At 36.5% G+C, this 14,233-nt stretch overlaps 1 protein-coding gene across 1 annotated transcript; it reads right to left on the bottom strand.

The window, feature by feature from the left end:
• Positions 1-962: 962 nt before the first annotated feature.
• Positions 963-2,347, bottom strand: LOC112506733 (stearoyl-[acyl-carrier-protein] 9-desaturase 6, chloroplastic-like). The gene is made up of 2 exons (XM_025110975.1): positions 1,748-2,347; positions 963-1,651 (listed from the first exon to the last, which is right to left on the bottom strand). Exons 1-2 carry the CDS (start codon positions 2,327-2,329, stop codon positions 1,085-1,087), a joined length of 1,149 nt encoding a protein of 382 aa, XP_024966743.1. The 5' UTR covers positions 2,330-2,347; the 3' UTR covers positions 963-1,084.
• Positions 2,348-14,233: the final 11,886 nt, after the last annotated feature.

The raw sequence follows: 14,233 nt of genomic DNA, 5'->3' as shown, positions 1-14,233 counted from the left end.
TCAATATATATTTTAAATTTGAAAATACTGTGTTTGTATTCATCCCCCCCCTTCTACAAACTGTTTCTATTCTTGTAGACCCTTACGGGACCATGAAGTTCATGAAACTCTCTGATTCTCAGCAGTCCAATCCTTATGAAAACGATCTTGGTACTTTACCACTCTATTACTTGCAAATGATCATAGTGTCGGCGTGCACTTGCACCACCATTGTGAGGACTTTGTGCCAACTGTGTGAACACTTACGATTCTTAGCTATTAGGTCACAATCATCTCGGCAAAATCTGCTCTGGTAACGGCTGTTGGTCTTCAATGGTTGGTCAAAAAGACAGGCAAATCCTGCTCTGATACCAACTGATGATACAGTAGGAAGTGCAGAAGGATCGACAAGCGTCTAAATTCCTGATGGTTGAGAGTTACAAACAATAAAATTCAAGAATTTTAAGAGAAAACTCCTAAAGAGAAGAACTTTTATTAAACTGATAATCTGATAAATAATGAAAGCAACAATCCTTGTTTATAGTCTAAACTAGATTAAAAAAAAATACTAAAACTGAATTCAAACTAATTATAATCCAACTATAAAACCATTAAAGTAATTGGAGATAAAGGAGAAAAAACTAATAGGATAGCAGCTCAAACCTGCCCGGAGGGCAGGGATGACTTTCCCCGCGAGTTTAAGTCACATGGCTACTCGCGGGAGCCACCGGTTCGACCTTCGATTCCAGTGGTCAACGCGACTTTTCCGGCGACTTTAGTCGCGTAGAAAGTCATGGTAGACACCATTTATGCTTGTTTACGATTTTGAGCTAGCCCTCTATTGTACTTGCAAGTCCCTTTATATCATTAAAGAATGTTTAAAGAGATAGCAATGAATAACATCTCCGGATTGGAATCCAGCGAATGGATGTTTTATAGAGAGTTATAAAGATCGTATACATATATTAAGACGATATCAAGAACGTAGACAAGAAGTATTATTCATTTTAATATATTTATTTTTCGATTTAATTTTCTTGTCAATAATCATTCAAGATTTAATTTCTCGTTCACAAGGGTACATAGTCATTCAAGTATGATCATTCTACAGCATGACCTTCTTGTTGAAAATCCAGCTAAACTTCACACCATGCTGTTTCATTTTCTGAGCCCGCTCATGACTACGCTCCTGCATCTTCCTGATCCTTGGTGCTAACCCACACACRTACTCTTGTGCRCKWCGTCCYTCGCTCGTCAGCSCCTCCAACTTCTCYAGCCTCCAYCGTYGCACTAAAAACTCCAAAAYAYTAGCGTAATCACCTGCSGTGTAGACCCCSAGACGMTGGGATACTGCAGAGTAATGGCTAAATAGAGATGTATCGCACCCGTCATTCATGAGATAAGCGGGCATGGTGATCTTCTTTTGCATCATATCCGCGATTGCTAGCATGGTGGTCGTGGTATCCACTTCAAGTAGCTTCTCGACTATTTTGATGTAGGCCTTCTCGTGACGCTTTTCATCAGATGCAATGATGCCGCATATGCGAGCAAGCACAAGATCACCCTTCTCCTTTGCTAGACGTGCAGTGTTTCCATGTGACACGAAGGTGGCACTTTCTTGGAAGGATGCATATACGAAGCCTAAGTAGGGATTATTCTCTGTTCTTGGATCCTGTAGGAATATAAAGTTAACTGATTGAAATCAATTTATTTACCACTTGATGAGTGTTCATTTTGATAAACTAATAGTAAGAAGCATTATATTAACCATGCCGGAAGCAATCAGATTCTGGACGGTCCTCTCTATCATCAACATATCCACCCGACCAGAAAGATATAGATAAGTACGAAGCAAGTCACCGTGCCGGTTCTCTTCCGCAGTCCAAGCCCGTGTCCATGTGGCCCAAGGGCTTGCACTGACTCCAGTTTCATCACGGATCCCATCATAGTTGTTGATGATGGTCTCATATGTTGGCAAAGCCTCCTCTGTGATCATATTACCTATAAGAACCACAAGGTAGTCATCGGGCAACATGGCTGACTGATCACGGAGGGTCTGCACCTCGGTGACGAATTGATCGAATGGCTGTGAAGAGTTGGGTAGGAAATCACTGGGCTGCCAGGACTCGTCCGTTGGTTTGAGGAAAGGGAGGATGGATTGTGCAACCCAGGGCTCGAGTGACTTGATGATCTCCACTTTTTCCGATGGCAGTGAGTGGGCGATGGCATGGTGGTGAGTGGTGGTCATCTGGAGTCCTGTTACATTGGCACGTGGGAGTATATGATGATGTTGAGTTTTGGGTTTGCCAAATGAGGGGCATCTGAAAGCAGGAGAGGAGATGCAATGCATGGTTCAATTTTCGTTGATTAACTTCTTCTTCATATCTCTCGACAAACCTCCATTTTATAAGCCCCATGACAACATCAAATAATAAAGGCTCTGCCGGTTCTAGGAGTGGGTCTGTGGCGGTAGGCTTAGACCACATGATGAATTAGCTACGACGACTTCAGATTACTGATCCCAGTTTAAAAAATACCTCCATTTTATAAGGATTGCTGTTTTCAAAATTTTATGTATCATTTGCAAAAAGAAGGGTTTTTTTTTTCAAAAAATGTTTGTAAAAGTGGGTTATAAATAGTGTGTTGCGTGATGTGACGGTGAGGTCAAGTCTTAATCCTTAGGAGTCATGACTAGATCATGAACTTTTCAATGCTGAACTTTTTGCGGCAAATCTCTATATCATATATAATATCATATACATATTTATATCATATATAATATTATACACGTAGAAATATGTCTTAAATTATTACTCGATGAGCCAATGATAGTAAACAATTTAAATTAGGTTATAAATCTTAACAACAAACAAATAAGACATTAAAAAGATAAGAAATATCAAATATAGTGTTAAAAAACTATGCTATGGTCATGAAATGTCACAAATTTAAAGTGGCGTGAGATACAAGACTTGAGCCACACGGACCCATGACGGCTGTTAGGACGAGCCTTTTAGAAAAATGCTTATAATGTGTAAAAGTCTGAAAAATCCAACAAATAAATATATTAAGTCATTAGACAACTTTTTGAACAAATAAATTAATGCATTCAGCGCCCTAAACCATAAACCCTGAAACCGATCAAATGGGTTCTTTTGATCTATAAAAATGACCAGTAACATGTTACAATGGTAAAAGTCGATTTTGAACTTCAAAAAAGAAGGAAAATTGGGACTTCAATTCATCAGCGACAACCATCGACGTTGGTAAACCTAAATATGCATATTTCTCTCCAACAACGCCCCCTTCAATTCGATGTCGCCCAATTGTTGTTGCGACAGTCTTTATTGCCATTACTCTCAACCCCATCATATCTCCGCCCCACCTCAAGTCATCTGCAATGCGGGTGAGGATGCGAGTGTCGGTTTCGATGTATGCTATGAGTTCTGCAAGCTTTGCTTCTGTTTTGCTCTCTCAATTTTGACTTTGATTTATGTCTCTCTTTGAACTCTACGAAAAGTGGTGACTTCTGGAATCTTCTTTTATTTGTTTCTTGTTCACTTCATGTTTCTGTGTATGAAATGTGTTTCTTTCTAAGCCGCTATATTTGGAGAATTGTAGTGAAGCTATTTTCTTGTTTACTTAATTTAATAGTGGCCATATTTGGATAATTGTAGTGGAGCTATTATTACTGTTTGTTTCTCTTCACTTCATTTAATAGTGGCCATATTTAGACAATTCTAGTGAACAAAATTTATTTAATACTAGTCGTGTATACGTGCAATGTGGTGGGAGCTGTGAATTTTAATGATTTTGAAGTTTCATTGTTTTTATTGGAGAAGATTTAACGATGATATAAATTACACTTGGTCTTCACATATTAATACAATTTGAATATATGAGTTATGGTTCCAATTACAATCTATCAATGAAAAAATTGTATGACAGTTTAAAATTCAATATATTTAAAATCCGACATATTTAAACGACTCCACAAATTTGTTCGATTTACACCAAGAGCAAAGAATCAAGAGATCGAGAGCGAGACTGAGAGTTATAGAGTAATTGAATGGGAGAACTTTTAATAATTCATGGTGAATATCAATTTGAATCTCACCTTAAGGGATGAGAAGAAGACATAGAGGTATTTGAGGGTGAAGGCATGAGTGAAAGATGTCAAAAGTATCTTGGGAATATAAAAATGAAAAGTAATAATGTGCATTGGTAACTTGTACTATATGTTATTTTAATTGTAGATTAAGATATTTTAAGATTGAATGCATACAGTAGTAGTACTTAATGCATTATTAGTTGTTTTTAAGACTTTGTGCATAAATGTATGGTAATTTGTGCATTAAAAATAGTTTTTAAAACTTTTGATAAATCTGGTTTATAAGGTAGTATAGATTTTTGTTTGTTTCTATTTACTTCGCAATTTTTAGAGCCAAACATCAAGATCCATTCATTATAGTTTGGTTTGTTAATCGTTGATAAAATGCTAGGGTAGATTGAATTTGGATATGTTCAAAAAAGAAAATACTTATTATGTTCTTTTATTTATATGTATTGTACAATGTGTACTTGATGCAGATTTATGGGCGCAAACAGTGGTCGCAGGAAGGGAGATTGTACGGTTTTGGTGCACGTCGTGATCGTAATTATGTGCGATTCACGGGAAGGAAGTTCAATATAGCCATGCCGATGAGGCATGCATGTTTATTTTCGCTATATATATAAAACCCAACATTACGTTTGCTTACTCATTTCGTGTATTTGTTTACTAGTTGTAGGTACCAAAACAAATAGAAAAACTTGAAGAACAACGAGAACAAATTGAACAACGAAATACAAAATTTCCTACGAATATCCCTCGAAAATAACCAGCAAAATTCTTTTGTCGATGATCCATCGGGAAATGTTGGGTTGGTTGTCTGTAGTTCATGGCCCGGTAAATAATTAGACACATGATTTACGATGGTGTCACTACAAGAAATTTGGTTTTTATAGGATGCCTAAAATGTTTAAACATCCTAATAAAATTCCTTATAGGATTTAAGTTTATATGACCAAATAAAAAAAATGTTTATCTAAAGGCGTTTTAACAAGTTTTTTAGAATGTTCTTAAAATAAAGTGTCCTATTAACTAATTTATAGGATACTATTTGAAAAAGTGTTCTATAAACATAAGTGTCCTATAGAAAGATGAGTTTATAGGACACTTCTCAAATATGTCATATAAAATAGTTACTAAGGGCTTGTTTGTTTTTTAAAAAAAAGCTCTTAATACCTCTTAAGTCTGAATCGGTTAGACGTTTTTATTTTCAGACCGTTTGATTTTTAAAAAAATAAGAGCTGAAAAGCTCTTATTGTTCTCTGAATTTTTAAGTGGTAGTCTAAACTCTTAATGGGCTCTTATTCACACACCATATCGATCTCTCGTTCTCTCGCTTGATTTCCAGCAACCAAATCATATCGATCTATCCCACATCATACGATCTAGACACCATATCGATCTCTCGTTCGGTCTCAAGTTACCGATCTATCCAAAACGATCTCTACAAATCGATCTCTCCTATATATGAGTTATTTTCTGAGTATGATCAAACCAATGRGCAAAGGATGATGACGACACAATTAATGCAATATGAATATTGGTTCTAGTCGTTATGAGATTTTTTTCGTGTTTATATTGATTCAGATTTCAGACTTCAGACGTAAAAACAAACAGTCTAACTGATTTAGATTTCAGACTTCAGCACCACCTCTTATAAATCAGAAGTGAAATCAGAATTCAGCACATCTTAAAAAACAAACACCACATAACACAATTTATTTTAAGGCGTTCTAAATTTTTTGGTAAAACGCTTAAAAGTGTTCCTATATAAACCCGTTGTAACGCATTTAGATAGGATGTTTTATAATTCGATCTTATAAACTCAAGTCCTATAAAATATTCAATTCGGACGCTTAAACATTCTAGGTTTCGTCTTATAAAACCAATTTATTTGTAGTATGTGACCGTCGTAGTCCATTCAAAATTAAACTCGTCGGAAAGTCTTGGGTAAACACTATCAATGATCCGTTAGTGTCATGTCATATTACATGATGTATTACCAACAATTTATGTCATCAATAATATTCGAGAAGTTGTCGAAATGGCATCGTTAATATTTTCTGACCGAATATTTTTCTATTATATCGTCAGATTTGAAATGGATGTGTCTATAGGTTGATAACGTTGTTTCTAGCAGTGTATTACTTTTAACAAATTCGTTTTAAACTCAGTCAAAACCTTTAAAATATACTAATATTAAATATTATAAACTACAATAAAATAAGGTTTATAGGACATCAAAATTGTCTAAACGTTCTAATAAACTGTTTTATAATACTTAATTTATAGGAACAAACTATAAAACGTCCTATTTAAACTATTGTGTGAGTTTATAGAACGTTTTTTGGGCGTCGTAACAAGTTGTTAAGAACATTTTTTTTTATAAAAAGAACGTTGTATTAGCTATTTTATAGGACATTGTTTTGAAAATCTGTCTTATAAAAACAAGTGTCCAATAAAAATATGTATCCATATAACACTTCCCAAAACTGTCTTATAAAATAGCTAATACGACTTTTGTAAACAAAGTGTCCTAAAAAACTTGATAAGACGTCCAAAATCATCGTATAAACTTATTACAACATTTTTGGATATTACATTTTATTGTTTGGTTCTATAAACTTAAAATGTATAAAGTGTTCTATTGAGACACCTGTAAATTGTTGACGTCCTATAAATCCAATTTTATTGTATTGTAATACGTAGGGGTGTTCAAAGACCCAACCAACCCAACCCAACCCAACGCGAAATAGCTCAACCCAAAGCAACTTAATGTATAGTCAAGTTGTAAAATTTTCAAACCGTAGGTACTGTGTTGATATTGAGTTACTATTATTTGAACCCAACTCAACCCGATGAACCCGATATCATTTTATTTCTTGGAGTTAGTATGATTGTTAAATTTATACTAATATATACATTAGACAATTACACTATCACGTACACTCTTCATATACACATATTTTCAATCTTTTTACATCTCTATATGACTCATTCGTATATATGTTCAGTAAATGTGAACATATACATGTAAATTAACAAAATTAACTGAATGTGATATACGTAAGAAGTGTGAATAAGTTGTATCAAATGGTTGATGATGAAAAAGAAATTATGAGTAGAGAAATATAACATTTTCAAGGTTAGAAAAATATATTAATGTACAAAAGTATCAACACAACCAACCCGTACGGGTCAGGTTGGGTTGGGTGGGTTGCATTTTGGTTTGGTTTTGGTTGAGTTAAGATTTTTCAAACCGCAAGCATTGTGTTAAGTTATTCAAATGTCTTTAACCCGATCAACCCAACCATGAACACCGTTAGTAATATGTATGTTGTTAGTAGCATTATTATAAAATAAAAAATATAATTAGAAGTATAAAATAATATAAAACGGGAAGAGTGTAATTATGAAATGTGATAAATGCTCACATGTGAACAGGAGTCACTTATTTCTTCCATTTTCTACTTATGTCGGGTATGAATAGACATGGCCTTAAATTAGGTATCAAGTGGTGAGTGCATTCATGGTGATATTTAGTAAGGTTGGACATGAAAATAATCGATATTATGTTCTTTGTTCTTAGAATATGATGTGTTTAATTGATACGCAATTAGAGTTTGTTATTAGTATCAATCAACTTTACTTGTACATCAACTTAATTGGTATCATTTATTTGGCTAATCAACGAGGGAAATGGTTTTTGGCTCATCCCTTGCAGATCCTCGTTGATCAGCGACAATTAAGCAACCGATAAGCCAAAAATTGACCCGAGAGGGATGGGCAAAAAATAGCGGAGTTTTACACATTCTTTCATGTGATATGTTCAAGGGTTTTACACATAGATTACTTGGTTTCATTGCAAACAAGTATTGTTCAAACAATTTGTAAGTTGGAAAATGTCTTTCCGCCAAGATTATTTGATTCAATAGAACACCTTATTATACATTTGACACGTGAAGCTATAAACGGTGGTCTGGTACAATATACGTGGATGTATCTCTATGAGAGGTAAGTCCCTAATTTTATTAAAATCTAGTACAATATATTCATATAAAACACTCTTTCTGTCCCTAACACATACTTCATCGCTTATTTAGGAAGTTTGGGTCGTTGACGAGAACGGTTCGAAACAAAGCAAGGGTTGAGGGCTCTATCGTGGTGTCGTACCTTGTAAATGAACTTTCTACCTATTGCTCCCTCTATTTTGATCCAATAATAGAAACAAGACATAATCGTGACTTTGCCCCGAATATCCATAGTTGTTCGGAGACCGACGATCGATTAAGCATATTCAAGGTTTCATCTCGTCCACTATTCGTTAATGGTTGGAAACAGATAATTTTAAATGAACATGACATATAGAAGTTCAACCTTTCTAATCGACCTTTGATGAAAAGATTCGACAAACAGAACCGAATATTGATGATTGTTAGTATATTTATTTGAAAGTGCAAGTAAAAATTCTCTTGCTCTAGCCAAGGGACTTAGTCAGAAAGCTGCCTAGAACCAAGAGCTCGGATACAGAACAAGTACCTGGATACAGAGCTCGAGTACAGATCTCGTCACAGAGGGATGAAGATCGAAGACATGACCGCCTAAAAGCCAGGTCCTCGGATACAGAGCTCGACTCCAGACTCCAGACACAGAGCCTCTGCACTATACATGCAGAGTCTCTGGGTCTCCTACTCTCCCGTCTGCGTGGAGGTTCCACGACTCCTCTTGCAAGTGCTCTAGTCTTTGTCCGACACGTGTTCAGAAACGGTTATTTCAATCAGACACGTGGAGGTAGAAGATTGGTGGACGCGTTGACTTCTCCAAAATCCCAAATTATAGAAGATTTCTTTCTCGAAATGCTTATAAAATGATATTTTCTCTAAGGAGATAATTAGCAATCGAGAAATAGAGAAGACATGCTCCTGCCTAATTTAGAGAGAATATTTTGTGCATTTGTAAGAATTAGCGTGTTGAGAGATTTTTATGCACACACATTACTATGTGTTCTTAGTGTTCTTGTAATCTCTTCAAGCATAGCAAAATATAGCCGATTTGACTGCTTCTCCAAATATCTTTGTGTTTCAGTCATTCTTGTTAACCACTCTAGAACTATTGTAGTTGCTTCCACATACAAGTTAACTTGAGTTGTAATTTCTAGTGCATATGAGGATCTGGTTCCCTACAACTGGTATCAGAGCCATCTAATTAGTCTATTGATTAGTTGGATCCAATCCATTAAGGATATCCTCATTTGCTTGGTTATTTGTCTTCGTTGAAATCAGTTTTCATCCCAGATCTCAATTTTCCTATGAAAATTACCAAATCTTATTTATTTATTTGAAGTAAAAGTATTTGAATCTATTCTCCAAGGTTGTGTTCGTCAAGTTAAGTAATTATACTCCAAACTTCAAGTTTATAGTTTATACCCTATTTTTTTTTTCTGAAAATGTCCAATCAATCCTGGAATTCCATGTATAGTGTTGGATCTCTCACTAAACCACTTACTCTCATTAGGGATGAATATCCCTAGTGGAAGATTTGGATGATAAACTTCAATGAAGGCCTTGACCTTGAACTTTATGATTCTATAAATAACGTTTCATATGTACCCATGACCCTAATTTTTAGGGTTCCGGCTACTGCAACCACTGCTGAGGTTCCTGCCATCCAAGCTGCTAAGGCTAGAAGGGATTGGGATAATGAAGATAAACGAAACGTTGAGCTTGATCAAAACGAAAGGTTGAGCTTGATCAAAAGGGCAAAAGGCTATTGATTATGGCATTTCCCAACGAAATTTTCTGTCCCTGAATATATGTGATTCTGCCAAGGATCTATGGAATCAACCAGCTTAAAGGAGAAATCAAGATGATAAAGAACCATCACGCCCAATGCATGAACAAATACAACAAATTTCAAGCTATTCCCGATGAGTCATTGGAAGAAACCTATCATTGAATTCTTTACATTGAATTTTAGGCTATTGTTGAAAAGAAAAATATGGACAAATCCAAGGGAAAGACTCTGCCCGTGTTGTTGTTCCCCAAATTTTTAAGCCTGCTCCTCAAAACGGTTCTCAATGAGAATGAGATAGATTGCATTTTAGGGCCAATGGCACCCATGAATGTGCTATCTACGTACCGTCCTACAATGCACAAGATGAGTACCCAGACGAGAGACCATTGTCAAGGAAGTTGGTGGCCTACATCAAAACCAAGGAAGTAAGGAGAGCGTACAAACGTGTGGTCCAATGACTAGAACCCCCACAGAGCAAATGAAAGGTTCAAGTATCCAAATGCAACCTTGCGCTGGATAAGAAATTATTTGATTCGAAAGGCAGACAAGACCCATAAACAAGAAATGGAGCCTCTGAGCTCATACACACAATTGATGGTTACTGGAATTTCGTGAGCTTCTTAGAAGGTTCATGAAGTTACAACATTTGTAGGCTTCTATCTTTGTAATCTTGTTTTGTCTTGTTTAAATGTTGTCAATTTCAATAAAATTCATTTCCAGAGGACCATGTTGGCCTCTTGCCTTCTAGACTGAATTTTAATTCCATCAAGTCTTTTTATTACACTTACGGGGATATTCTTAATATATTTATTTCAAAGTGTAAGTAAAAAGTCTCTTGCACTAGTCAAGAGGACTTAGTCAGAAAACTATCTGGAACTAAGAGCTCGTACTCTCCTACTCTCCCGTCTGCATGAAGGTTCCACAGCTCCTCTTGCAAGTGCTCCAGTATCTATCCGACACACATTCAATTTCAATCAGACACGTGGAGGCAGAAGATTGGTGGAAGCGTTGACTTTTCCAAAATCCAAATTATAGAAGATTCCTTTTCTGGAAATGCTTATAAAAGGATATTTCCTCTAAGGAGATAATTACTAATCGAAAAATGGAGAAGACGCGCTCCTGCATAATTTAGAGAGTATTTTGTGCACTTGTAAGAATTAGCTTGTTGAGAGATTTTTATACACACGCATTAATGTGTGTTCTTGTAATCTCTTCAAGCATACTAAAATTCAGCCAACTTGACTATTTCTCCAAATATCTTTGTGTTTCGGTCATTTCTGTTAGCCACTCTAGAATTATTGTAATTGCTTCCGCTTACAACTTAACTTAAGCAATGTTATCTAGTGCATTTGAGGATTTGGGTTCCTACAATGATGTTGAACTTGATAGAATCCAGGAGTAAAGGTTTGCTGACTGGTTCTCGCACCACGTGAGTATATATATATACTGGCCACTAGTATTAATATACAAAATGCAATGACGTACATTATGTGTTTCTTACATGTGACCTTCTTTTATAGGTAATGCTCGGGTTAAATGACTCAAGAGATCAATTGAAATCCCTAGCACGCGGACCAGGACGTTATGCCACCATGCATCAGGGATAATTTATGAACGATTAATGGTTCCATATGGTAACCCATGAATCTGGTCGAGTTACCCATAATAGTGGTATTTATGTCAGGGGCCTGCTATGATGAGTGTGAGTCTGACTTTTATGGAATGTTGGATGATATTATAGAGGTGGATTATTATGGCACAGTGCGACAGGTAGTTGTGGTGTTCAACACTTGGTTTGATACTGCCTTGAGGTTAGAGTTGACCCTAAACACAGTTTGGTAAATATCAAATATAAGTCTAGAATTAGATCCGAAAACCTATTCGTCCTAGTATTACAGGCAGAACAAGTCTATTATACTTCATATCCTTCAATGAATTTGAAAGATTGGTGGGCGGTTGTCAAGACAAAGGCTCGTGGCATATATGAAGTCTGACATGATTAATAATGTTGAAGACAATGATCATGAGGATGAAGAACAAATCTTTCAAATTAATGAAAGAGTAACTCATGCAATGTTCGCATTGGGAAACAAGTTCGATAATGTTCATCTTGCCACGAGAGAGGTAAAGGTACTCTATAATATTAATGAAGATGAAGGTGGCGACGGATAATGATGATAACAACGAATGCCGGAAAATGAAGATAGCGAGGATGAACCATAATTTGAAGACGTAGATGATGATTCAAATGATGAAGATGAACCAATGTTATCTGATCATTCTTTTGATAGGTAGTTTGTCTTCTGTATGCTTATCTCACAATTGTACATATAAGCGCGATTTGTGATTATCTTTTTGTAGGATTAATTTAATGTATGTTTTTCAAGAGATGTCACACTGAGAACGTGGTAGAGGCAGTCACGGTAGTAGAGGCAGTCACGGTAGTAGAGATAGTCCCATGTTTGGTAGGGGCAGCAACTCTACTAGCGGTTGTGGCAACCCACACACCAATGACATGGCAGAATTCATGGAGATCAGCCTCCAAGATATAAATGAACAAGAGTTGGAGGCCCCAGCTTCGACTGGATCGGGGTGGAGAAGAGGCCCCAACCATGACATGTTGACACTAGTCATTTGATCTAGCGACCATATCTTTCCTTCTTAGGCAACGAGTAAGTAGATGTCGTATAAGACTTTGTATTACATAATAAATTATATGAATGTCTCTTGAGTTGTATATATTTTTATAATTGTGCATGTTTAAATATGTCCATGTTAGTCGGGAGATGACGATTATATTTAGGTCTATCTTTGCTGGTCCGTGGCATAAATGGAAGGAAGTCCCTCCGGAAGCCCGCGACTTGATGTCTAGCGCTTTGAGGTTGGTGTACTTTAATGTAATTATACATATAAGGTTATTGTTTTTACATTGATATACATATTGTGTATGTTGGCTATGTTCTTGTGGGAACCGAATATGGATGATATGGTTTGTGATTTATGGACCAAAGTCATGCACAATATGTACTCAATTTGGATGAGTGCTACACGTGATTGGGTCATGGCAAAGGGCCTATCCTAGTACTCAATAGTGAGACGGTGATGACTTCTCATGAATTAGATTACACCGCCCTATATGGATCCCCGAGAGGTTTTGGATTCAGATGATTGACCAGATATGTATCTCTATTATGAGTTTTAGGAACTGCAATGTGTTTTGTACTGACTTATATGTGTGTTTCTTTTAACAAGTTTGGGATATTGGGCGTTGGAAAAGGAATGATCAATAAGGCCAATCGGAACACACAATTTAAGGGGGTGTTGTCCAGGGTCAAGGGAGATCGATCAATACTGCACATCATCGAGACAGGATGGTGATTATATAATTTTTTAGAATATGTAATTTGTTCTCTATGTTTACTAACAACTTAACCTAATTGTCTAATGTAGGTACATGTAATGGGTCGTGAACCGACTGCTACTAAGGTGTTTGAGCGTACACATTGCACGAACAGGAAGTACGATCCAGATTCGTCCTGCCCGCCTACTGATCCTCGTCAATTCATTTACCACTTAGCTGTTAGGTATCATGTAAGTTTTCTAAAAGCATTACTTTGGTTTATAGATATATTTGTTAAGTTTAAAATCATAAAATTTAATAACCATAGTGATGCTATTGGTTTGGGCTGCCATTGAGTAAATAGGTTGAGAATGTGACTACCATTGGTAATTAGAATGCTTTAATTGTTAAAAACAGATATTAGATATGTATGATTTATAGCCGTTATGCTGCTAAAATTTCTACATATATAACCTCACCCATTTTTGTTTTGATGAACCATATGAGCGATTTCAATCTTTTAGGGATGAGTCACAATCTAGTACCGACACCTCTCCTCCTGATGAGGCATCTCTTTGAGAGCAGAGTGTCGGAGGACAGAAGAAAAGTCGTCTTGTTGGTTTTGGGACCTCTTAGGATCCCTCTTATGCTATGACTGGTAGATGTAGTAGTAGCATCGAGAGATCATACGATATCGGATCAACAACGGAGGGATGTTGGTTATATTTTTATATACTTTTTCATTACTTTCATTGCGAACAAATTCCTGATTTTGTCGAACATTTAATATTTACAGGTAGCGGAGTTGAGAGAGAAGTTGGCAAGGTAGAGGAGGAGGCACGCCTGTGGGGGGAACGCCATCAGCCTAAGATGGAGGCCGAACGGAAGAGCAGGGAAGATTGGAGGCCCAACATGCAAGACATGCTGCCCAGCCGAACAGATCGCGTTAGCGGAGCATTTTGCTGTGTTTATGGGGCAGTCAAGATATGTTTCCCCACCTCCTCCACTTT

The sequence above is a fragment of the Cynara cardunculus genome (assembly GCF_001531365.2).
Source record: "Cynara cardunculus var. scolymus isolate 2C chromosome LG 2, CcrdV1, whole genome shotgun sequence".
Classification (NCBI taxonomy): Eukaryota; Viridiplantae; Streptophyta; class Magnoliopsida; order Asterales; family Asteraceae; genus Cynara; species Cynara cardunculus.
The sequence above is the reverse complement of the archived record's forward strand: the minus strand, read 5'-3'. Positions and strand labels throughout refer to the sequence as shown.